Source organism: Vidua macroura, chromosome 1, assembly GCF_024509145.1.
Source record: "Vidua macroura isolate BioBank_ID:100142 chromosome 1, ASM2450914v1, whole genome shotgun sequence".
Lineage (NCBI taxonomy): Eukaryota > Metazoa > Chordata > Aves > Passeriformes > Viduidae > Vidua > Vidua macroura.
The window spans coordinates 45,078,923-45,105,942 of NC_071571.1; the positions used below are offsets into that span (position 1 = coordinate 45,078,923).

The 27,020-nt window shown below is 34.7% G+C and overlaps 1 protein-coding gene across 7 annotated transcripts in view; it reads left to right on the forward strand.

Moving 5' to 3' along the window:
• The window catches only part of ULK4 (unc-51 like kinase 4), a 206,844-nt gene that overhangs the window by 33,652 nt on the left and 146,172 nt on the right, over positions 1 to 27,020 (forward strand). For all 7 annotated transcript variants that reach the window (XR_008436500.1, XR_008436501.1, XM_053974409.1 and 4 more), the window contains exons 18-22: positions 1,526 to 1,609; positions 6,667 to 6,828; positions 13,659 to 13,841; positions 18,675 to 18,802; positions 25,835 to 25,968. Coding sequence is in view for 5 of the 7 variants with exons in the window: in XM_053974409.1 (XP_053830384.1) it covers positions 1,526 to 1,609; positions 6,667 to 6,828; positions 13,659 to 13,841; positions 18,675 to 18,802; positions 25,835 to 25,968 (691 nt within the window). In the remaining 2 variants the exon portion in view is untranslated. The remainder of the gene's footprint in view (positions 1 to 1,525; positions 1,610 to 6,666; positions 6,829 to 13,658; positions 13,842 to 18,674; positions 18,803 to 25,834; positions 25,969 to 27,020) is intronic.

Consider the following 27,020-nt stretch of genomic DNA (forward strand, 5'->3'; position numbering starts at 1 on the left):
GAATGATTTGCACGGATTTTTTCCATCTGAAAATGGGACCTGATAAATTTTTTAGTCTGTGTATGAATTTCACAATGTTTGAAGCATTACAACTTGCATGTAAGTGGCAACTCTGTCACATTTCAAGGTTGGTTATATATACACACACACATACAAATATTAATGGGTTGCATTATGTTATAACTAAGAAATTAATAGAGTGTAGGAACAAATATTTGGACACATATGAGCTCAAGATACTATGTCTTGATAAAATTTCAAAAATATCAGTGTGATTTGTATGCTTGGAAATACTGACCATTCAGGTTTTTTTAAGAAAAGCACTTCTCATTTTTCTATTCTATATGTATTTAACTTCAGAATACTGTAGTGTTGTAGGCATTTTGTTGCTTATTAAACTGCTGAACAGTTATGCTGAATGACCTTGCCAAGATCATATAGCAAGTTAGGGGTAATATAATAAATGAAACCAAAAAGTTTATTGCCAACTTATATCTTTAAACAGCAAAGCCTTATGACTTGACTAATACAGAAAAATAAATCATAACTGCATCTAATTAATTAAGGACTATACACTTGTTTTTTTTGTTTCCATCCATTTTGTGCTTTCTTTGGCCTGCTTGATTGTTTTATCAAACTGTTAAATATTTTCATTTAAGCTGTCAGTTTTTGAGGGCATGGCCGATTTTACTTATTAATTTATTCCCTCTGGGGTTTTGTGAAGTGTTTCTAGGTCCAGCCACAATTTTTATATGAAATAATGGTAAAGATTATTTCTTTTTCATGTGAATATTTGGTAAATCATAAATTATCAAATACTTCAAGTTCAGCTGTTTAGGTGCAGGATGATTAATGAGGTAAAATATAAGATCATTGTTTGCACTTCTATTGCTTAGAAAATACAGGGAAATATCCAGATCGTAACGGTCCTGTGCAACCCTAAATTCTGAATTGTGTGTGTACTTGCTTATGAAATCTCATAAGTAAGATCTTACACTCCATCTCTGCATTTTTATTCCAAACAGAAGCCAAGAGCATTTCACAAGTAGCATGAGCAGACTCCAGGGAGCATGTTCTCATACTCTTGAGTGGATTGCCTTGGGGGAAAACTTTCAAGTTCTATGTAATATTTTTATTAATTTTGTGTTGTTTGTGTTATTAGGGTGCAGAACCTAAAGTTTAATCAAAATCAACATGGGCTGTGAGCAAAAAGTAGGAAAATTCCCCAGTGTTTGGTGATATATTTAAGTTTATTAAGTTTCAAATGCTGTACGTTATATTTATGTAATTAAGGAAAAATTCTGTTATGGATTTTGGAGATTTCTTAAATAAGCTAATAAAATATCAATCTCTGTGTTGCACATGAAATAGTAACAATGTCCTGAAATTTAATATATTTGATTGCATATGTTAATCTGAAATGTGTATAATATGAACCTTATTAAGAACATGCTACCATTTTTTATGTGACTGAGATTGTTGTGATTTTTTGATTTAATCAGTTGTGCCATTGGCTTCATTTCAGGAGGAAAAAGGGGAGTACCCCAGGGAATGTTGGGCTGTTCCCTCAGCTGCTTACACTGTGCTAATGAGGTGTCTTCGGGAAGGGGTAAGGCTCTTTCATGGTCCTCAGTAGAATTTCTCCACAGTAATAACCCTTTAGGCATTGTGTGAGGATTGTAGCCTGCAGCATTGCAGTACCTTGTCGACCAAGCATTGCTCTTGAATTTAAATAATCATAAGACCATGACCTAAGAAGAAGATTAATGCAGCGTTGTTCTCTGTACATTCAACATTTATGTATTGCTGCTTGTGTTGGGGGAAATGGGACAGTAAATATAAATTACTGTTAATAAATGTGAAATTTGTTAATGATGTAGGCATCTTTTGAGAAATGTTCTGACAGTTTGTGCTGTCCTCTTGCAAATTAATTTTCATACATCTTTGTAAATCTTTGAGCATGATTTAAGTTTCTATCTTGAAGTGGATGATACACAGTTTTTTAAAACTGCATTGTTTTCCTATTGACTTATCAGCATTCTTTTGAGGCAGAAAAGTAGTAATTAGGTATGTTCTCGTACATGTGCTTTACTATGTTCTTCATTGGTTTTGGTGATGGCTTAGCTGTGCTAGAAGAAGGGAAAAAAATATGCATATAGTTCCATTTCGAAAATGAAAAAGAATTGAGTGGAGGGTTTACATTCACTGTTTGTATAAGACCACTTTATTTTTGCCCAAGGCAAAGCTCAAGGCAGAAAACATGTCAGAGGTTGCTAGAAGTTGGAAAGCAAGAGGAAATACCTTTTTTCCTTCCTTTTTGAGCTCTTTATTGCCTACAGATTGTGACTAATAAAGGAAGAGCCTAGATGCATTTTAATATCTTCAAACCTTCACGTGACCAAGAACACAGAACTGAGTTTGTATTGTGGATGATTTTCAGCTCATAATTAGAGTAAGATGTCACTCTAAGGCACAGCAGTGAGATGCTATTTAATTATAAATTTAGTAATGGAAGACCTGCTTTTTCTGAATATACAGTGTGCAGAAACTAAATCAAGACATCCATAAGACACTAATTTATTCCTATAAAATAAAATAATTCCTTAGTCCTGAAACATGTCAAAATTTTCTTAATAACTTATCTTGATATATTTTTTCTTGAAAAAATGACACAAAATAAAATTACATTTGCCACGCAGTAGTTCAAATTAAATTTAATTAAGCATAAATTTAAAATTATGTGTAGGTTAGCCAGCTACATCTGTGCACTTCTATACTTTCTGTTTGTGAGGATGCTCATTTTTAATGAAGACATATATATTTTTAAAACATGTTTGAAGCTGTAAAACTATACAAGACTTGAGGATGGGATGGACCTCTGGAAATCATCTAATCCAACCTCCTGTTGATAGATCAGGTTGCTCAGGAACATGTCTATTTAAGTTTTGAATGTCTCTAATAGCTATGGTCCCACAATCTCTGTCAGCAATGCCTGTACCTCCTTCATAGAAAAAAGTTTTTACTTGTTTATGATTGGAGTTTTCACTCCTGGCCATTGCCTTTTGTCCTGTGGCTATGCAGCTCTGAAAACGTTTGCCACCAGCTTTTCTATATTACAAGTACGTAAGCTTTTCATTCTTAATACATTCTTATATTAATAATTTAAAAAATACATAATTACATAATAAGTTAATTGTAATTGTTCTAAGCCCAGTTGTGAGTTAAGTAAATTTTACATCAGGATGTTTTCTGAAGTGTTTATGGGCATATTGTCTCAGTATTTATAAAAATGGCAAACTAACATTTAGTAATAATGTCTGAACTACCTCAGTGCATTATAAATACTCACTTTTAGTTATAATTTCCAATTAAGAAGCTTTATTTGATGTGTTTAATAAAAATCCAAGAAAATAAATCTAGTTCATGTCATTCAGTACTATGGTATATATAGTTTTGAGTTTTGTAAGCAAAGTTCACTGTTCTTGAGTTTTATTATGAACTACTCTGAAGTGTTCTTGGACTTCTGAAGTTTTATAAGATTTGTCATTATCAAAGCAGAATTGCCCTCTAAAACAGAACAGTAGAACAGGAAGAAGTTTGAAATATGTGTGTGTCCCTTTTATTTGCCTATAAAGGAACAAAATGTTCAGAAAATTCAGGTAGTGTCATTTCCACATACTTTCTGTGCCTGAAAATCTAACAGTGACAAAAAAAGTGTATGTGTCAGTGAAAGGAGTTTTAGGGTGATAGAAGTAGAAGACTGGGAAAGTCTTTTATCTGTAGGGGAACACAAGTTCAGATTTACTGCATTTCAGTGTTTTTAACTTGAGATAGAAACTGATTTTCAACTCCGGCAAAGAACAGTTGAGTTCAATTATGTGTCAAAATAAGGGAATTGGTAGACTCATAAATAAGTAGATGATAGGCTTGATTTGACATGTTTAATCTTGGTTTAATGTTGTGGTCTGTCAGAATGGATGTAGTAAACATTCCAATGTTTATTTGCTAATCTTTTCCAACAGCTAATCTGTTTCCAACAGTGAAACAAAATGCCTGTTCCAGGCATTTGTATTTGTTAAAGTTCAACTTCTAAATGTTTGTATGCAATCTCTAAGACAGGAAGGTCCTGATTTCTCCTGCAAAACTGTCTAAGCTGTTAGAGTTCCTATGTTATCCAGTCATGGAAGATACTTTCTGTTTCAGAATGGATATTCCTATTTAATATTGAGTACCTAATAGTAGTGTGAAAACCATTTTCCTTTTACATATTTTGCTTCATTTATTCAAAACTGCTTCACTTGTTCAAAACCCTATCCGTACATCCAGGGTTGTCCCAACCCAGGTGCAGAATCTGGGACTTGCCCTTAAATTTCATATGGTTGGTGATTGCCCAGACCTCTTAATTTGTTGAGGTCTCTCTGCAGGGCCTCTCTCCCTTCAATGAGAGAACTGCTCGCAACTTAGTTCCATCAGTTAACCTACTTTAAAAAGATCATAAAATATTTTATCCTAACTTCTAATAAAATGAAGTTATGCTATTTTTGGTAGTATGTTAGTTAGCATAGTGACTGTACTGTGACTTCAGTGCTTCCAAAATGTTTGCTGCACTGTTAAATTTATAACAGTAAGTAAAAATATCCAGTAGATTCAGTTATTTCAAAAACATGGAAGTAGATTTTTTTACGATGTTGATTCTCATCCCCGCCCCCCCCCCCCCCAATTAAAATGTAAAGACTTGATTAAAAGGAGTTTTCTTTCAGTAATTTGCAACTTTTTATCCTTCTGGTATTTGCACTTTCATTCAGGACTCTTTTTCATTTAGCATCCCTGACTTCACTGGAAACAGATATATCTGCAAGTGTTCAACATGACTGAAATTAGGAGCTCTAAGTGTGCTTTATAAAACTAGTTGAAACCTGAACCTATTGAAAATAAAGTATGTGCTTCTTCTTTTATACAGTTCTATTCATAGTTTTAGATTTCATTTAGTTCATGATGTGGACAGAGGCTTACTGATAGATGGAACTGCTTTAATTATATCTTGAAGATCCATTTCTGTTCACTAAAATAGCTTATGTCCTGGTAACATCACTGGATGACTCCTTTAGTTAAGAGGCCAGATATTAGTTTAGATCAGACTTCCCTTGCAGTCAGCTAATTAAGCAGAACATGGAGCAAGTCTTGTTGCTTAGATAGTGCTCAGGAACAGATATCAGAGGAGCTGAAATGGAAGGTCTCAGGTGGCAGCATCATTGAGCTTTTAGAGCACAGTGATGATGCATGACCATTTTCTAGTCAAAGTAGCAGGACAATCTGGAGCAAGGCATAACTCATCCCATCAGTGGCTGAAAGGAAATAAAGCACATCTTCAGGACCAAATTTTGCAAAGAAAAGCTGTAAGTGCATCTGGAAATTTGTGAACATTAGTAATCCACTATATATTGCTTTGATTGTGATTAATTAATGGGATTATAGTTCATTTACTAAGTTTTTATGCCCGCTTAAATTAGGAGTGGAGTCCCAATTGGCAATCTTAATCACTTCATATTTAAGGCAGTGGATATTCAATATCTACTTTTCCTTCCGTAGAAGGAAAAGTGGATATTGAATATATATATATATATATATATATATATATATATAAAAAACATATACTTAATGAAGTTCTCTCCTTCTGCAAGGCTTTTGTACTACTGGCTGAAAGGTTTCATTATCATTGTTCACAGTTGTTGGTGGCTCTATTGTAAAGATAGCTATCAGAAATCCTAAGCTTAGTAGGCTAAAATAGAAATCAGTTTAAGAAAGAAATAAATTAGATATTATGATGAATTATTTGTGAAGCCAGACTATAAGGACAAATTGAATTATAAAAATTATGTTAAAATTAATTCTTGCTGAATTCAAGATGATATTAAAGACATTGTTGAAAGACTTCACTTTTTTTGTAGTTTAAGACCGAGATGAGGTGAGGCAATGCACAGCCAAAATAACACGAGAGATGTATCTTCCAGTTCTGTTAAAGACTCTGATTTTAAGTGAAAATTATTTGGTTACTACTAAAAATATGAAGGATTCAGAATCTCATATGGAAATTTAGGACTTGTTGTAATCAATGGGACTTAATAATTTATCTTAAGCATTGGTCACGATTGTCTGCTTAGAAGGGAGTTATGGAACAACTTAATTTGTAAGAAGCTTTTATTTAGAAATATCAACAAATCATAGGATAAAGACAAAGAGGGTTTAATGTAAATTGTTTTTCCTAATGTAACTGAGTATTTCATATCTGTCTATTCAGGGCATGTTCTAATGATGAGTGTTGACACAAATTCATTCATTTATAAAGCACTGATCATGGAACGCCTCTAACATAACAGAAGCTTTTCATTTGTAATGACTACATTTAATTTGGGGTGATTATTTGGAGATGAAAGGTTTTGTATTAAATTGTCTTTGCAGTAGAAGAGAAAGTGGGGGACGTAGTATCTGTGAGCGTAACTTTGTCATCAGGTGTGGTTTCTTGAAAACTTACTTTCGCAATTATCAAAAGGAATTAAGAAACCACACCAAGACAATATACATTGAATAAAATGTGGACATAGGCAGTAATTTACAAAGAAATCAGAAATATTTGCAAATGTGCTTTCCTCCTTCTCCTTCCTATAGGAAGAGCGGGTAGTGAACCATATAGCAGCAAAGATAATTGAAAATGTTTGTACTACTCGTTCATGCCATGCACAAGGATTTATTACAGGAGAAATTGGACCTGTCTTGTGGTACCTTTTCACACACTCTACAGGAGATTCTTTGAAGATAACTCCTATTTCGGTAAGGAATTTAATTTATGATCATGTAAAGCTTTGGCATTTAGTCTGAAAAACCTTCCTATTTGGAACTGAAATATATTTGAGCATGTTTGCTGTATGTTTGTGTTTTTTATATTTCAGACTATTAAAATGTATTTGAATAATTTCTGAAATTGAAAAATGCATTTATTACAGTTCAGTGGTTATGAATAGTTCTTGTGATTCATCATTTTCCAGAACATATATTTCCTTATGCTGGTAATAATGAGTTATGTTTAAAAAGTTTAACTTTCCAAAGAATCTATTAAATTCTTGCAAAATTGAAATTTCTCTTTTTCGATGATGTTTCAAATGAGAATTGTTTATTCTCTTTATCAAAGACTTGTTTAGAAGACTTAGTTGAATTAATCAAATTTCTTTTTATAAAATTGTTAGGGCCTAGTCTTTGCCTGGAATTTTTAAGGCAGTATAGAATGATAACAAGACAAATGCCATGCAGGCAGAAGGTTTGGAACAAAAGGATTTATGAGGTAGAAAATACTTAGCAGGACTGTGCATTTAACCATATCTCTTGGACTTTTTACAAGAGCATGTAGTGACAGGACATGGGGGGATGGATTCAAACTAGAAGAAAATAGGTTTAAATTAGATATTGGGGAAAAATTCTTTATTGTGAGGATGGTGAGGCATTGGCACAGGTTCCCCAGAAAAGTTGTGGCTGCCCCATTCCCTGGCAGTGTTCACGGCCAGGTTGGATGGAGCTCTTGCTTTCCAAATGGAAAATGGTAGTGTCACAGCTGCAGCAGTATGCACACAGACATATCTAGCATAAAGGTAATAAAAGAGAGAGAAATAAAATTTTGTTTGAAGTGTGGCTGAAGAGGTAAGTGGTATAATAAATTTATAATTTTTAAAAATATATCTATTTATTGATTTTTTTATCTTAGTGTATATTTGTGTCAGAGTCTTGCCTGCAATATAAACAGCTCAAATATTGGGAAAATGTCTTGACATTTTAGAACAGGAAACCTATTTAGTAAAATAAAAACCTTTGCCCTGTAGCATCTGAAATTCTTGGCAAAAACAGTCTTAGAACTTTCATGGGTACAGAATAATCTGTCTCTAAATATGTAAAGTATATGTGTGAGTCTGGCTATTAGGATGCTTTTTTAGAAAGGGTCTTTTTGAAACTTCACCCATTTGGTCTGTGAATTTTATGCTTAGGTCACAACTGCATGTATGGGAAAAGACTGGAGATAAGAGTTATGACTTCCTTTACTTACTGAGTTTTTAAACTGCTCGATCCTCTCTCCTATTACTACTTTTACTGTAAGGGTACCATGTACTTTCAAAGGGTATCATGTACTTTCTATTCTTGCCAATAACTGGGCAGTTGTAATTTGTTTGCTACTAGGTCATAGTATTTTTTTTTTTACCTCTTTCAACTCATGTTGAAAGTTCCCTCTTGTTTCTCTGCTATCTGCTTGGAGAACTTTGCTTCCTCATTTACCATTCCCTTGATTCCTACAGCAGACTCCTAGAGCCTGCTCCATTTGTAGGGGCCAGTTGGCCAGTTATGCCTGCCCTGTATACCGCAACAAACAGCATGTTCTGGAGAACCTGTCTGTCTCAATGGCATTCAGACACTGAGTTAAAAGAGATCACAGGAGGAACTATCGGTGGGCCTTTCCTTTTTTTTTAATTTTCCCCTCCTGAAAAGTCAATTTCTTCTTGGACAATACAGTATGCTTGAGGTAGGCAGAGCTTTTTTCCCTGCTCGATAATATGCAGACATTACATATCTGATTGTCAAGAATAAACTTATCATCAGTGGAGATTCACTATGGCTTTCTGTAGAAGTGGGCTCAGAGGTTACTGTCATCAATGCCATATGGTTTGCTCACTTTGCCCATGGATGAGTGTCAAGAGACTATGAGAGGAGTGGGTTGTTGTTTGTCCCTCTGTACCCTCTGCTTCTTTTGAGAACCCAGGTCACTGGATCCTCCCAAGGCTGTAAAGTTCAGGTGAATCACTTAAGAAGCCTTTTCTTTGTCATAGTGTTTGTGCTGTGGGTATCTAGCCTCTTTTAAGTACTACTGATGAGAAGAAAATTTTCCTGCTGGAAAACTGGGAGGTTGTAAAAAATGTGTAAGAGGAAGCTAAAACCTGAAGAGCTTGTTGTAGCCTAGTTTGCTCCCTTTTTTTTTTTTCCCCCCTTTTTTTTTTTCTCTTTGTGTCCCTTGATAACTACCACCATGTACTAGTCAGCAAGGCTTTATTAATTACTCAGTGCAGTTGGACAGTGCTGGTGTTTGTGTAATCTCTTCCAAGTGAGTAGACTGAAAGTATCACAGATTGTGAGTTTCTCAGTTCCTTCACCTCTTGTTCCTGTAGGTGTGATACAGCAGCTTGATCTTTATGGGTTTCTTGTTCAGCTAGGCCTGTTAAGTGCAGTGAGTTTTACTGCAATATTTATACTCCAAAGTTGAATCATTTGGCAGTCATTTGACACTGGGACTTGGAATGACATTGGTTTTGCCAAGCTCTTACTTCCTGATACTTTTTCTTGTGTTTGAAATCTTTCTATTATAAAACATACTAGTCTTCAGAAGCTACTCGAGAAGCCTTCTTACAGATGATATCTGTTAGGATGAAGCAGTGTGTTTTAGGAGGTCATAATAGCTGCAACTACCGGAATTTCCTAGAGAAACTCAGCTGATTTTTTGGATATCTTTTCAATAGCAATTGAGAATCTAAGTAAGAAAGATGTTTTTTATCATTCTGTTACCTTTTCTTTCTCAAAGTTGCTTAGCAATATGTGCTTGGATGTTGAGGCCAACATTTTAAAAAGACAACAAAGTTGAGTGTGCACAGTGACATCTGCTAAGATAAAAATTTCTTCAACATTTTTTGCATATCTGTGGTATAAATGTACATATGGGCAATAGAAACAAACCCATAACTGTTCCCAACTACTATTTGTTTCCTGTGAAGGCAATAGGCTTACTGGAAATCATACTTTTCTCTTTTGTACTTACTGAAGTTTCAGTCATGCTGGAGGTAGGGCTTGTTCCAAATTCACATATTGGCGAGCTTTGAGTGAAAGTAGCTGTGAGGAGCGTTGCAAGACTAAGACACGTTTACTGTTTGATATCCTTGGTGAATCTGCTTTCTTCCAGTTTTTCTGCTCTTCATGGAAATTATTGCTATCCATGTAGCTGAATCCATCTCCTTTTTTCAGTCAGATCATTTTACACAAGTGTTCTTGGGTCTGAATGGGCTCCTGGATTTTCCCCTCCACTCCTGTGGGGATTGTTTCCTTTATCAGAAGAATGAAGTTTATTGCTTTTATATGAAGTGAATTGAACAAGGAAGCTTCTAAAGTAGGATGCACTAAGGTGATACTTTAATCCTTTTGGTGCTTTGTAGTGAAATGCTAAAGTAAGAAGTAGATAAACTTATTACTCAATGCCTGATATAAATCATGGTTATGTATTAATGCTGCATTTAGATATATAATCTTAACTTCATCTGATAACAATCAATTGATATTGAAATCTAGTGCAGGAAGATCTTTTCCCAGCTAAAGTTTATGGAGATTTTAGTGGTATGCTAATTTGAAAAATAAAATACTAATGTATTCTCCAGTTATAGTGTACTGTATAATTTCTACATTCATTAAATTATTGCTACAGATATGTAGGCATTTTTATCCTGCATGACCACAAAAATTGACATCATCAGTGTCCTATTTAATTTTATTATGCAGTCATTCCTGCCTTATTTGAATGTATCCTGAAGAATTTATTCTTAACTGACATCTATATTAGAAGGTAAAAATACATTTCTGTTAAGAAATACATCTGTCATATCTTTAATACTTAGAGTTAGGAGTCTGTCTGCAAAGTGTATCAGCAGTAAAGGACTATGGAATTCTACTTATGATTATTTCAATCAATAATAAAAATATATCAAGAAAATTCTCTGTCTTTAGTCTCTGGAGTCAAGAAATTACACTTCACTTTGTCCTGCCTATCAGAGGTGGCAAATGGGGATTGTGTCTCAGCATTTTTTTCTTACTTTGGAGTCCAACATGCCTCAGGTAAATATCACAGATTTTGCCTGTAGGAAAGCTGTGTCTTTTTATCATTTTGCTAGACTCAGAAAAAAAAAATCTGTAAGATGTCACAGCGATATTCTGACAAGCTCAGCAGCAAGAAGAATATTTCTTTCCAGTACACTGAAAGTTTTTTAATTTTTTTAAAAAATGACTGAAAATTAAAAAAAAAAAATACTTAAAATGACTTAAAAATTCTCTCAAATTTTAAGAGAATAGGAGATAACAAATAGTTATCTACAATAGGCGATAACAAATAATTATCTCCTATTCTAGGAGATAACTTTTTCTGATGGAAGAGAAGTAACAAAACATAAGCCACTTAAATGGAAACTAATTTGGGAAAGCTCACACAGTCTTTTTGGGGATTTGGTTTCTTTTGTTATTTTAATAAGTAATTGGTATTGAATAGTTTCCTTCAGAGACTTGTGTATTGCAGATACTTTAGTGCATTCATTCTCAATCTTGAGAGTCGTGGAAGATATCCTGAAAGGGTGAATGTTACCCAGTCACATGTAGCCTGTACGACTAGAAGGATATGGCAGAGATGATCATAGACACCTGGAGTATCTCAAGTTGGAAGTGACCGATAAGAATCATGAGGCAAAGGTTGGAGCTGCTGAGAGAAGAGGTGCTGGTTAAGTCTGTGCAGAGAGCAGGGGTGGAGAAACCAGTTCCAGCAGAGGTTCTGCTGAAGCCTTACTCTCACTAAGAACATTTCATGTTCCAAGACTGCTGCCTGGAGATGATGGTGTGAACTTTACTCTTACGTCTGTCATCATCTGTTTCCAGTTCCTGCCCCACCACCTTTTGACCTATCTCTATCTGTTTTCTCCCAGTATTGGATCTACTGAAGTGATTTAAAATGCTTTGTATTCTATCCCACATTTCAATTTTATCTTCTGCTTTTCGGCTGAAGTATTAAGTTCATTCATACAGCAGAGCGTTCTGTGACGTAGAAACTAATGGGAATTTAAAGCTTCTCCCCTTGGCTATTGGTGGGCTGGAGCTTTTCTGCTACCTCCAAAACTGCAGTATTATACTAGAAGACAGCCTATGATGTCTTTCCTATGAGATTTGCCTGGAAGTAATTGGATGGCCACCCTTGTTTAGCAAGGTCTGTAGCAGAGATATAAGGCAGTGGAAAATCTGCACACACCATGTTAGCACACTGAGTTAGCTCCATGTTGCTTTGGCACAGACTGTCCCTAGGTCCCAGCAGTTCATTGGTAGTACAACCCTCAAGAATGTTTTTAGTGAATACACATTTTGCCCTGCCCACTCATTTTGAAAACTCTGAATAGAGGTAAAGAGCTGGGTTGTATCCTGGGGGAAATAGAGCATGCTTGTACTAAGGAACTGAGATTGGGTGTCTGTGTTTAAAAAGAGAGTAAAATAATAATAAAAGAAGAAAAGTAAAAGGCTACAATCAATGTGGTTCCTGGACCAGAAAGGCCAAGGAAGAACAGGAGCAGAGTAGATGAACAACATCAATAAAATGTCTGTCAAGTTTGTGATTTACTGTCTTTTATGTCTTTTTTCTTCTTTTTCCTTCTTTTTCCTTCTTTTTTAGTTTGTTTTGATTAATATTTCTAAGGGCGCTGGTGAACTGGACAGTTTCTGGTGTTCTTACATGGAAAGCTTTTCTCTGGTGGTAGTATTCTGTGTAATTGACTATAGTTTCTCTTAAATGAGACCTTATTATTGAGTGCACACCAAGTAAACAGCAATTTCTAAGTATAGCTGGTCTGAAGAGAACAAAGAAATCATAAATATTACTTATATTTCACAAAAGGGAGTCACCTTCAAAGTTTTTCCTGAAAACCAATTCAGATTTTTAAGTTTAACATAAGCTGTTCTTCTATGCTAACAGTATATTTAGGCCAAAGAAAAAGAAATTTTTAATGTTTAAAGAGTCTTATTTTCTTTATCTGGAAAGAACAAATGCAGTTATGATATCGTGAAGGTTGCTTTTTTACAGGTATCAAAAGGAGATTGATTTGGAAATGAGGCCACACTGAAGATTGTTTGGTAATGTTTGCTAAGAAATAGCTGACTTAGTAGGCACTGAACAGGTTTGTGCTCACTTTACTGGAGCATGGTCACTATCTACATTTTCTGTTAAAAGCATTTTAATCACTGATACTCAAAAAATCAACCATTTGGAGAATAACTTGCAAGTTAATTATACTAATCACTGTTTCCTAATAAGAACCTAGATCTGAAGTAGTATCTAGAGCTAAGGATAGACTTTAGACACTGAAATACTACATACCTCATTATTGTCCATGAACAGGGAGAGAGAAGTTACCCACCTTTATGGGTGCCCATAAATTCTGTGGCATGTGCTATGTCTGTATTTTCTTTCCCTGTACTCCTTTCTACTACAGTATTAACTGATGCTGTTTGTATTCCATGCTTGACAAAAGACACAGGCATGGGCTGTGATGCTCCATCATTATTGTTCTCTCGAGGAAAAGAGTAATGTGACTTTTTGATGTGGATGTTGGTGTATGAAATATTTGAATTTCAGCTGCACAGAGTATATAGCAATGTATTTAGAAGAATTCCAGGTCTCTAAAAATAAGTGGTGTTTTCCCCTAATATTTATCTTAAAAATGAATCTGTATGCATTCCTTAAATTCCTAAACTATTGGAAAACTCACCACATGCTTTTATTTTCCAGGATTTTTCTTAAGATAATAGTTTCATTAATTTTTTTTTCACTTTTGTAGGCTTTGTGCAGAATTACTCGTTCCTCACCTAATGCTTTCCAGAGTGTTATTGAAAAAGTGGGATTAACAGCTGTACTAAATTCCTTGGCAAATGGAATATGCAAAATTCAGCAGTACATGCTCACAATGTTTTCAGCAATGTTGTCATGTGGGATTCATCTACAGAGGCTAATTCAAGAAAAGGTTTGAATTCAGATTAATATTTCGCTGGCATGGAATTTAATGAAAGGAAAAGTTAAAATAGGCACTGCTAGTGATTTTGGGTTTTCAAAATACATCTCAATGACATTTGCATATTTGAATAGCAGGAAATGATGAATGTGTTTCTTTTATATTTATATTTGCTTAAAATCTGAATTATAAGGTGTATAGTTTTTGTTTCTCTCATGGATCATTGAGAAATGGTACTAATGGGTGTATAAATTGTTCCTTCAGCTAGGATTCAATCAATCCAGAATACCCTCGCCTGACCGTAACTGATAATAGGCCCTAAGGAAAATCAGTAATGAATCAGTAAGGACAGATATTTTACATAGTTCTCTTAGACATTTAAAAGAGAAAATGAGGAATGTTCTGATTAAATCTGATACTGTATTTTATGCTCTCCTTAAAGGACCTTAAGTCAATTTGTAATTGAAATATCTTGCAGGAATTAGCATTTTAATACCTTAGGTTTTTCTTTTTAGTGTCACTGAATAAAACAACTGGTTTTGGTTTATGTGTAATATAATTTTTGGTAGAAGTGGTTAAAGTGGTTTTCTATTTTGATCCCCAAATTATTTTGTATTTAGAGAAAAAGTGTTTCTTTTTTGGCAGTGCATCTGCATAGTTCATAAATGAAAGTAATAATCTCCCTCTGTTTGGAAAGGATAAAAACCACAAAGAAAGAGGGAACTATAGTTCTTGTTTTCCTCAGATACTCTGTTGTAATGTATGTTGTAATCTGACAATCATCTTGACTATAATAATTTGTTGGGCATTAGTTGAGAGAGTTTTATTTCCCTATGTATTGTTTTAACAATTATATTTAAATTAAAACATAGTCATACCTATGTGGCCTGAAATCACTCATTCTCTTCCTAAAATTAATTTCGGTACTATGTCAGAATTGCCAGTGTGTTTTTGTGAGTGCATGTCAGCTGGCCTTAAACTTTCCGATCCCACAACAACAGCACTAACAGGTGGCAAATTGTCCTGTAATGCTGCACTAACAGTGCACATTGTGCAACTCACAACAGTGAATCGATGGTATAGTCAGAGGAGCATGGTCAAAAATCTTTCACTTGAACATCTAGCAAGAGAATGCAATGTGCAGCTAGCCTATGGCTACAGCATGATGTTTTCTTTGAAGAATTTCTTGTTTATATGGGACTTACATTGCTAAAAGAACTCCCCTACCGATACAGAATTTCTTATGAACAGTGACTAGAATTCCCTTTCTGATACTGCAGTTCTTATGAACAATTCTAATTAAATTTTACAGATTAGAAAATTGAAATACAGACAAATGTAGACATTCTCTTAATAGCATACATCAAACTAATGATAGAAGTGGGAATAGTGCCCAAAGCTGTAAGTAAAAAACACCGTACTGTAAAAACTGATAAAGTAGGTCTGGTTCTACTGCATGTGCCCACATTTGGTAACTGTACCTGCATTACAGCTCAGAAAAACTCAAATCTCATAGAATGGGTTTTTTTTTTAATTGAGATTAGCTCAGTTGGTTAGAGCCTGGTGGTAATAACACCCAGGTTGTTGGTTCAATCCCTGTGTGAGCCATTCACTTAGGAGTTGGACTTGATGATCTCTTCCAACTCAGAATGTTCTGTGATATGGAAATTAGATTGTAGGGTTTTGAAAACTGAAAAGAAATTTCTATTTTTCTTGAATAGAATCTAAAAATACAAACATGCTCCTGTATTGAACTGCCAGGTGCTGTCACATCACATGGAGTAATATTATTTTAGCTCTGAAAATAAAATTTAATAGTCCATGCACTTTTCAATATTTCATGCTCGTGATGCACAAGTCCACCTTAATGAGAGAAGGGAAGAGTGAGTAGTGTTGGCCTATGGATTATTTTGCATTCTGTAAAATTCTTGTGTAGCTCAGCTTAAGAGGCAGAAGGACATCGGTGTCACACAGAAGGTAGTGACAAAGAAGTGACTCTCTGTTTAATATAGGTGCAAGCAACATATTAAAAGATACTTAAAGATATAAATTCAAGATGGAGATAATTTAGCTTTGTTTATGTTATCTGGAAACACCCTTAGCTTGTAAGACTTAGGACTGCCCTTGTTTTCTTCAGTCTTCAAGAACAGTAGTAAAAGCCAGTTACAAAACAAAAGCCAGAATTGCAGTTCTGTGATCATCTACACTAATAGAAAACTTCAGAGAACCACCATAGCCAGAAGGGACTGGGTTTTGTCCCTCTCTGATACAGAGACTTTCCATTTTAGTTTACTGTTTTGGAAACAGAATAGTTGAAATTATGTTTTTAAAATAAAGCGTGGAAAAAGAACTCAAAATCAAGAATCTTGAACGCATTATAGTAGAAAATTAAAAAAAAACCAAACCCTGCTAATTTCTTTCATCTGGCTGTCAAAATTCACCGTTAGATTAGTGAAAATCAGTCACAACTTTTTGAATGCAATTAGGTTCTTCCAAAGGTCAGATAATGTAGCAGGGTGTTTTTTATTTGGTTTCTTTCTTGCTCAACTAGTCATAAGTAAAATTATTCAAATAGTTACAGCAATATATTGTCACAACGGCATTGTAAATACATTATAAGCATTGTCCTCATATTTCAGTAACTGTTTTCAATTCTTTGTCTTTTACCTGAATGTGGACAAATAACTACCACTGTAGATGATAGTTTCGTCAATATCAGTATGAATGAATAAAAAGATAAAAATATCTTTAGCAAAATCTTTGCAACTCCAAACTTATAATATGGAGATATTTGCAAAGCACAGAAGGGAAATTTGAAAATACATAAAGATGCAACAAATGTTTGCTATTGCAATTTCTGTTCTTGTATAGTGAGATAGTGGTCTAGCTGTTTTCCTCTTGTGTAGCCAATTCAAAAACATCATTGCTTTTGTTTTAAACTTGCTTTGCAGTATTACTCAGTGTATCCAATATAAAGTCATAATCTTGTTGCAGTGTGTTCACTTGAAATGAAAGGGCTGTCCTATCCTGCAGAGTCTCCATGGATACATCAAACATTTGCAGGGGAGGGAAGAAATATAGAACAGAGAAATGATAAATAATGTATTTGGCAGTATTTGAGTGATTTTCGGCTTTTCTGATACACTAAGTCCTGCAGGTCAGAAAATATGTGCTTGAGATTTTCTTTGGATAAACTGTTGCTGCTATGCAGTCCTCAAACCAGCCAGAAAAGCAAATTCCAACAGGTCACATTTATTTCTTAAACCAGATTATTAGAACATTCCCAGATAAGTCTGTCTGTCTTAAACCATGTTAATCCCCACATGTAGCATTGAGATATTCTTGCTTTCCAGAGTATGAGTAATAAAAATAGATGTGCTTTGGCTTGTAGTTGCATGTGTCTTTGCCTTGTGCATGGTTTATCAAGTCCATTTATGTTAGCACAGTCAGTGTTGCATTATATATACTCTTTGACTATGTCAGAGGTTTTATGGGATTGCTGAATGTAAAAACTTTGTTGTTGTTGCTTTGGTTTTTTAACTAAAGAAAACCTTGACAAACCAAACCACAATTAAAATTCAACCTTTGCATTTATTAGATTGTAATTTAAGAACTTGACTGCTGCAAGTTCATACTGGAGGAGCTACAAGTCATGCTCTGTGAGCTGTTGAAGTGTTTAAAGCAGTGAACTTTTAAATCCCAAGACTGAGAAATTCTTCTATTTATGAAATAAATTATTGAAGTACAGCAGGACAGTTGTAGAATAATTAATAGCAGTTTGTTTTTCTGGGATTTCTGTAGTTCCTGAATGACTACTGCTTTTGAAGACAGGGTTAAAGTGGTGTCAGAATAAAATCTGATAATTTCTTGGCCAACTCTTATACTCCTGCTCTTTTTCCATTCTTGGTAAAGATGTATAGTTAATTGTTGCAAAGGATGTCTCTAATAAATTACAGTCAGTGTTGATTTGCAGTTATTCTGTCAGCAAATGAGGAATTTGAACAGTAATATGTATGTTAAATGTGTATCACACAGCGGGATTTTTAACTTTGTACATAACATGCATACACTACTTATCTATCCTGTAGTGCCACTCCCTTGAGAATCCAGTTCAACTGTTTGAAGGCAGGTTCTATTGATGAGGCTATATGTGCTCAGTCTAATTTTTGCATAGAGCTAGTTGAAACAGTTTGTAAATTGGGATTCAGTTTTTAGTTCTGATTTTGTTTATCCTTCTTCTTTCTTTTCAAGTCCTAATTTTATTTCTTCCTTGAAAAGATGTTGTTCACTTTCTGAACTCAAAATAAGACTAGATTAGATAAGAACAATCAGAGAAGGTGGAAACTATTTTACCATCTATTTGGGGCATCTGGTGTGTAATTTGGTATCTGATGTAGATAAGATTTTATCCAAAAAAGGTAGTTTTTAATATTCCTGCATATAAGGGAATGAATAGCTAAAAAATTTAATCATATTTGTGCTTAAATACATATATATTCTGAAAATAGTTCAGCTTTGTTTTAAAATAAATATATTAAAATATCCTATGTTTATGCTTAAGGTAAGTCCTTTAAAAATATAAGTTTTATCATCTTTTGTAATTGTTTTCATACTATTTTGGATGTGGTACATTAAATAGTGTTTACTTTTTACTTTACCACTTCTGAAGATGTTCAAAGCAGCTTTACACTGGACCAGTTAGTCTTGGACAAAATTTATTTGCTAGTGTTCTATGGATTTTTTTTTTTTTCCTATGAGTGACATGAAATAAGCAAACTTTAAGTGTATACAGTCTTACAATACAGTGCAAGTAACCTTAATGTCTTTGTGTTTATTTCCACCAAGGATTTTGTGACCACAATTACTCATCTACTTGAAAGTCCTTCAACTTTTATTCGAGCAAAAGCCTTTCTGGTCTTGCTGCAAGTTTTAATTAATAACAGGGAGATGTTGCTCCTCACTTGTCAAACAAGGTAAGGTAATATTGGAAGATAATCAAAGATACAGTCTTTAAAGTTATACCTGAAATACGTGAAAATGTGTGGTATTTCTGAGCCAATGGTTTAGAATTTAATTGTTTTGTGTGTAACAGTAATCCTTTTGTTCATGAGAATATTTTGTCTGGGATCATCAGGTGACAATTACTCACAAGGGGAAACCACTGTCTTGCAAGGAGAATGTCTTTTAAAATGACTTGTGGTTCCAATGAGCATTTGCATTTTTGGGTAGGGCAAAAGATATACTGCAACAGTGAGTTGCTGCTATGGTGATAAAGTAAAATTAAAGGTTCTGTTATGTACCTTCCTCATCTTGGGGTTTGCTATAGTCCATAGTCTCTTCTGGATAGTCACTTCCAAGGAAAAATAATATTTTTTGGCTATATGTGGTGTGGGAGTGATTTACAGAATGACCAATAAATTCCTGTGACTTTTACATGACGTATTTAATTCTTCTATGTTTTAGAACACTTTGCAAGAAATTACTGAATCACCAGGGAATTGTTTTTTGAAATTTTTTGTCTTCTGTTGGGACAGAAGCATTCCTGTATCAAAGAGGAGCAAATTAGACTGTGTTAGAATATGAATTGTCACTATGTTTCGAGGTGATCGGAGAAATAGGATTAAAGAAATTTTAGTTGGGATTTATATCTTCTACTGTTCTGTAAGAAGAAGAGTAAAATGAAGTGTAAACGTAGTTTTTACAATATTGAAACAGAGCAAGTTTGGAACTGAAAGTAAAAAAGGATGAAGCTTGTGGGTAGCTGTAAATCTAACTATACCTACAGCAAATATAACATTACACCTTATATTCATGTTTGAGAAAAATGAGGATGTATACATTAGGGTTAAAGGAAGGGGCAGATGAATTACACCATGAAGCCACTGTGAAAGAACACCTTGTGTGTTAACAACGCACCGCTGCACTTGTGGGGTGATAGCATTATATATATATTCCTCCACTCGCAACACTGTAGGTATCCCAATATTTGTAGAATCAGGGAGAATAAGTACTGAATCCAAGGGACTTTTTCATGTGTACCTTTTTACACTTCCAGAAATGTTCTATCAGATCATGTGTTCTGTTAGTGAAAAATGCCTCTAATGATTTGTAAGGGCTTTTTGAATGGTTATGTTTTTAGTAACTCCTGCTGTTCATGTGCCTGATGTACCACATAGAACTCTCCCCTGTGTCTGGAGAAAGGTCTGACAGAAATCCTGCACTGACAGTTACTATTTGTTTATATATATACCTAAGATATTATGTGAAAGAGAATATGAATTTTATCAACTATTTTCTTTATTTATAATACTTTCCAACCAACTGCCTTTTTGAAGAGAATGTGTTGTGAATTTGGAATATGATTTTGTATTATGACTTTTGGCTTTATCCTGCTGTTTTATTGTCATGCTCCAGACAGGGCTGATTAGAGACCAATACATAATGTAATACATTAGGTAAAACAATAGGCAAGCCTTATAGCAGCTTTATTGAGCGGGTAAACTGTTTTTCTTCATTTGCTGAGGTTTCTTTGTAATTGTTCTTTAGTGAACAGCGTATCTCTTAGCAGAATAGATCACCTGAAACCTTTCTCTTACATCCAGAAGGTAAGATAGCTACAGAGAGCAGAAATGACCCATTAAATCTGGAGACAGTTGTATTCATAATATCACTATGTAACTCTGGAATAGTCTTAAACACAGCAAAGATACTGGATACTCATTGACTTATAGTGTGGAATTTAGTTAGACGTCTTCAGTTGTCTGACAGAAAAGTTTCTTCAAAATTAAGACTCATAAATTATAAATTGCTAGCACAGGAAGCAGAAATCAGTTGGATAACTATGGAAAATATTTGATATACTTAAAATCTCCTTCTGGAGGTGTTTGATTTGAGAAATATAAAGAGCCTGTAGTAAAATGCATATAATTCCTGGTTAACAGTTTGTCTTCAGCAGCTGCAGCTAAAGCCTGTAGTAGGATTTATATTGCTTTAGATGATAAAATCTGTTTATGATAATGATAATCCATATAAGCCAATTTTTCAGTGTGCATCTCTTAAAGGATGATGCAGATGATAAAACAATAATAACTGTTTCATGGTATCACTGCACTGAAAAATGCTTTTGTTTAGTTTGGTAATTATGCTGGTTTTGTCTTGGTTAGTGTTGATTTTCTTCATGGCAGTTACTATGAGGCTGTTTGTGCTGAAAACAGCCTCCTGGGCCTCATGAGCATGGGGACTGCCTCGGGGCCAGCATCCCAAAGGCCTTGCTCTGGAGAGCAGTTCTTCCTTTATTTGGCAGCAAAGTTGGGACAGGGTCTGGAGTGCAGGTCTTATGAGGAGGAGCTGAGAGAACTGAGGTTGTTTAGCCTGGAGGGAAGAAGGCTCAGGGTGACCTTATCACTCTTTGTAACCACCTGAAAGGAGACTGTAGCAAGGCAGGGGTTCGTCCTTTTCTTCCCAAGTAATGAGTGATAGGACAAGAGGAAATGGGCTTAAGTTGTGCCACTGGAGACTGAGATTTGAGATCAGGAAAATTTTTTTCACTGATAATTCAGACAGTAAAATCCTGTTCCCACTGGTAACCTTTGTGATATCTGTCCTTGGAAGTGGTTTTTGAGCTGAAAAAACTGTGGCATGTGAAGAAAATAACAGTTTAATCTGTTTTCATTCATCTCATTGGGAGGAAAGGCCATGGGACAGGGAAAGGAGGGGAGAGAAAGAGAAATGGAAGGAGGAGTAGGGAAAGAGGAAGTGGAAGGGAAGGGTAATGGCAAGCATATTTTAGCTCTGCTGGTGTTACCAAAATGGATTTCCTTGTGTTTTTCTTCCAGTTTGTGCACAGGTACCAGGAAATAAAAGGTAGCAGAAGTAGGCATTTGCTAAAACCTCTTTTTATTGCAAGCAATAATGTTGCCTCAGGGCTGGGAACGTGAGAAGTATCCAGTGTTGCAAGTCTTAATTCCTGGAATGCAATCTTAAGACTACCTGCCTATTTTCTTTTTTACTGTTTACAGAGCCTATTGGTTTGGCCATGATACCAGCAGTTGCCATTCATTTTTTGAGTATTTTTACACACAATCCCATATGCATGTCCCTGTAATGCCTATTGATTAGCTGAGTTTACACAATCTGGTTGCATGTTTCTTTTTGTATCTTTTCAAAAATCTCTACTTACTCAAAGACCTTTATATCTTCAAAGAAGAGTGGAGAAACAGCTGATCCCAACTGATCAAAGGGATATTCCATACTACATGGCCTCATGGGGGAAAGAAGAAAGGAATGGCAGGGAAGACATTAGGAGTGATGGCACTTGTCTTCCCAAGTAACCATTACATGTGATGGAGCCCTTTGTTCCTGGAGATGGTTGAATACCTGTCTGCCTATGGGCAGTGGTGAATGAATTCCTTGTTTTGCTTTGCTTGTGCAGATTTTGAGTTCTGTGGATGAAAAGTATTGATGCATAATAAGAAATGTAATTTTGAAGTGAATTCATTGTTCCACAACATTGAGACAATTCACCTGGTACTCTTTTTTCCTACCTGTTCCATGGTAGTCAGTTACATACCTTTGGTTCTTCCACATGTGATACAGGTAGAGAAGATACGAGATCCTTTGGGCTGAAGTAGCACTTGTTTATTTACAGTGTGCAAATTAATTTATTTTGCTAATCACACTGAGTTTTCTAGTCTTCTTAATTTCTCCTTGATTTGCAGAGGCAGGCTACCTGTGTTTCAGGGGAGAGACACACCCTGAAGTTTTATTGAGACTTTTCATTTCACCCTTTTCTGAGCTAGCAGTAATTTCTGATTAGTCTCACTGAATTCTTCTTTTTGTATCTAGATGGTTTCAGAGAATTTCCTGGGTAAACAGAGACTGACTTGGAGATTGAACTTCTCCTCCCAAAAGAATTTATTCAAACCTCTTGTTTTCTACTGTCTGCAGAGATGGACACTTGTGGAAAGATAGGATAGTATTCCTGACACATTTCACAGTCTGCAGAAATGTAACTATGTACAACAGCATAACATTTGAGCAAAATCTTTCTCTGTTTCCTGTGGCCACCTCCCATATTTATTAAATTTTCAAATCTTATATGTGCCCTTAAAGGAAAAGCTTTGCCTGGAAGCCTACTACAGTCTCACATCTAGCATACATCTTAAGATTGCCTTCTACATCTTAAGACTGATCTAGAAAAGTAGTGAGGAAAAGAACTAAAAAGCTTAGTGCTCAGTCAGATGGGAAGACATGGAAATGGAAGGCAGGAGGGAACAATGATGTAAGTTAGTGATTTCAGGAAAAAGCCCAGCAAGCTGGTATCAAATTAAAAAATAGAAAAAAGTGATAGAAGGCAAGAAGTAGAGATTGAGCCTGCTATTAACATGGTATGCCATCTGATGTTACATCTCTATAAAATAAACTCTTTATCTATATTAAGTATTCTTTAAAAAACTTCTTCATTTTCTGCAAGCAGATATTGATTAATAACAATAATAAATAATAATAAAACTAAGAAATAGTTCTTGATTTCTTGGGGTAAATGGACTGTATATGTCCTCAGAATATGCACAACCTTCTTTAGTTTCATAAAGGTCTGTCGCTTTCTGTGAACTTAGTCTCTTTTCTTCATATTGGTCATCCTGTTAAGAGAACAGTTCTTATTCTTTTAAGTAGTAGACCTCATCCCTGTTCCTGTCACTCCAGACTGTTAACTCTAGAATTTTCCCTTTTTTTCTCCACTCTTTAACATTTTTTTACAGAAGACTTGGGTTGTTTTGTTTTTTAGTGTAAAAGCTCACTGATGGCTATATCTTACAATATAGACACTTGAATTTATTTTTTTAAACCAAACTTTGCTTCATAGACAGTGGTTTACTCCTCATCATATTTAACTTATTTATACTAACATCTACGTATTTTTTCATGTATTGTTGAATGCAAGACAAATGTGCCACTAAATGAATTGAATAAATGTGTTTCTATAGGCCTGGTTTTGCCCACAAGAGAGCACACTGAGATTCATCAAGGAATAAAAGTAACGAATTGTTCTACATATGACTGAGGAATTTGTCAAAGGAAAATAGAGATGCTAATGCTTTACTGCCTACACAATTTATATCTGTACAGTTTTCTTGAGACAATGTTTAGTTGAACCAAACTATCAGGGAAGAAATAGTTGTGCATATTTTTAGAAAATCTTTATGTGTAAGACAATTTTATAAATGGAAGAACAACATAAAGGAGGGAACTCATGTATCTTTCCTCTCTCAGAATAAATAAACCTACTTTGTATCCTTCTTAAATGTGATTAAGTAATAGAACATGCTTTTATAAAATAAAAGAACCTCCTTCAACCAAAGAAATAAAACCACTCATGCTGAAGTGTATTTGGCCCATTTTAAGTTAAACTCAAACAGATCTAAATGTATTTCCGTATAGAATCAGATGATTGTTAAATCATGGAAGTGTTTTCTTAAAAAAAATTAATTAAAGCTCTGATATTTTGTCTTTTTTTTTTTAAAAACATTTTTTGGAATAAAAATTACTTGGTTGTCTGGAAAGGCTAGAAGGCTGTTTTATTTAAAACATTCAAATTTTTATATTGAAAAGTATAAAGCTTATAAAGGTAAAATTCTATTTGTAGCACAATGCCAGATTTTTAAGTAGTTATTTTCTAACAGACAAATCAAAATTCCTGTAATTTAATGCAATATCCACACATTACAAGAATAAAAGATGTCCTCATGCTCTCTGAGAAGTGCAGCTGAATGTGTTTGCAGCTGGGCTATTGCACAGGTGAAAAGTAGTTACTCAGTGGGTCTTTTGATTTCTTGCTTTGTCTCTGCAGAATAGGTTAGGAAGGATAAAAGTGTAGTATTCAATCATAATAATGTATTGTTTAGAGACACAATCCTGTAAAATGTATTCTTAGGTAGTTTTTAACTTCGTTGAGTAAATAATCTTTTTGATAGAAAGATGTATTTCCTAGTAGTATTGTTATGAACACTTGAGGTAAATAAGTAATTTTCATAGTTCTGTAAAAGAGAATTGATTATCAGAAAGTTATTTAAAAAGATAGTACTGAAATACATACTTAAAATCCAGATCATGGACTTCCGTCACCAGTGATTGATGGTTCTTTGCACAGGACCCGGAGGGAGTTCGAATGTGAAACAAAGATGTCAATAGTATGGCCCTAAAGGGAAGTCTGGCCCTTCTGTCTATTCAAATAAGCATTTTAAAATTTTGCCTGAAGCATTCTGTTATAGGTGTATTATTAAAGCAATCTCTTGTAAGTTAGCCAGTGGCTAATAAATCAGTTACCATTTCACTGTGAGAAATGTCATTCTTCAGAATGGCACAGCCACAGCACTTACCAGTTGGAATGCGTGCACTGAGTTTGTATTTAGAAATTGTGAACACCAGATTTCTAGAGAAAGGATGTAAGACTACTTTGGGCTTTTATGTCTTTCAATATGGCCATTCCAACTAGTACTGACATTTTAATAGGCTGCAGCATGATCTATGTAGTATGATTTTTCTGGACTGAAAGATTGATCTCTTATCACATTGACTTTAATTATCCATGCTTTTGGAATTCTTATGAGTTGAAAATTAGTGTCTTTAGTCTTTCACTTATATTGCATATATGGATTACCTACTTCAAAATAAAGTGGATTGTAAAATTAGGCTCTCTCTGACTAAGTTTGCAGAAAGATTCACTCCTTATGTTAACATCACATATTCATTTAAACTAGTAGAGTTGTGCTTACTTAAAGTAGCTTAAGGCTTTCTTTCCTTGACTCAGTAATTTGTGTTGGTTTTATAGTTGATTAAAAGAAAATACTAAAATTTCAACAAAATTACAGAGCCAAAAGTAATGTATCATCTTCATTGTAACCACAGATACAGATACCAAAAATGTTTGGTTCAATAGTTTTTTTGAGATAAAGTGTTATTTTCTTTGGTGTGAGAGTTAATGTTTTGCACTTGTTTAAATGTAGACTCATTATGTATATTGAAAGAGACAGCAGAAAGACCATGCCAGGAAAAGAGCAGCAAGGTGGCAGTGAATACCTGTCAAAATGCCTGGATCTTCTCATCTATCACATTGTGCGGGAGCTGCCAGGAATTCTAGGTAAATTCAGTTTGTTAACCAAACAGATCTTACCTTTGCTTACTCTGACAAGAAACAGGTATCTCCCTATGCATACAGGTGGAAAGACTGTATTTTCTGGTTGCTTAAAGCTTGCACGATATCAGCTTCCTGAAATTTTTTAGATGGGTCACGATCAGATATTTTGTATTGGAATGCATGATTTCCTATATGAATGTTTTGTGTTTGTGGAATGGTAAGCCTCACCAGGTCAGTAAGGAATGAAGCCCAGAGATACAAGATGTCTTATCAATGTTTCAAAGGTATTGTAAAGACTATAAACATTTTACAATCTAAGAGCAAATTTGCCCCATAAACCAGAGGCCTAGGAGAGATGCAACAGGGTGTATCTCTGAGTACATGTTAATCGCTTATGCTGAAATTTAGAGTATCTGCTACAGGCAATATTTCTGGAAAATTTCAGCTTAGACAGTTCAGTTGTTTTAGATGCCTGAAGCCGATTTGCTCATGCACACAAGGTTTATTTTCATAAAATTATTTTCTGATGAGAGGATACCTGATGTATTTTTCATTTTCTCTACATTATCACTAGGATATTGAAAATGTAATGGTAGCACTGCAGAGGTTAGTAGACCTAAATGTCATGCTGCTATTTTAAAAGAAACTTTGCTTCCTGTGCTAATGCAAATTTTTGCCTTGCTGCGAACACCTGATCCCTTTTTTTCTAACTAAATATCAGGTTTGCATATTGGCTATATTTCAGGATAGAAGTCTCAGACTATAAATGTTTGAAGCACAAATTCACCTCCTACTGTTTATATATACTAAATACAACTGATATAGTAGGCTCTGATATTTCCTCAGAATCTGGAAGTTTCAAATACATAGTTACATAGTACATCAATTGCTTAGACATGTAATTACTACTGATCTTACAATTAGAATGCGTTTCTGTGAACTGATCTCAAGCATAATTTCTACACTTTGTTTTCTTTTCCAGGCTGGATCTATGTGTTGATTGTTTTCTGTAACCTGAAGTTATTGCTCTGTCCATATTTGTCAGATGTCTTTTT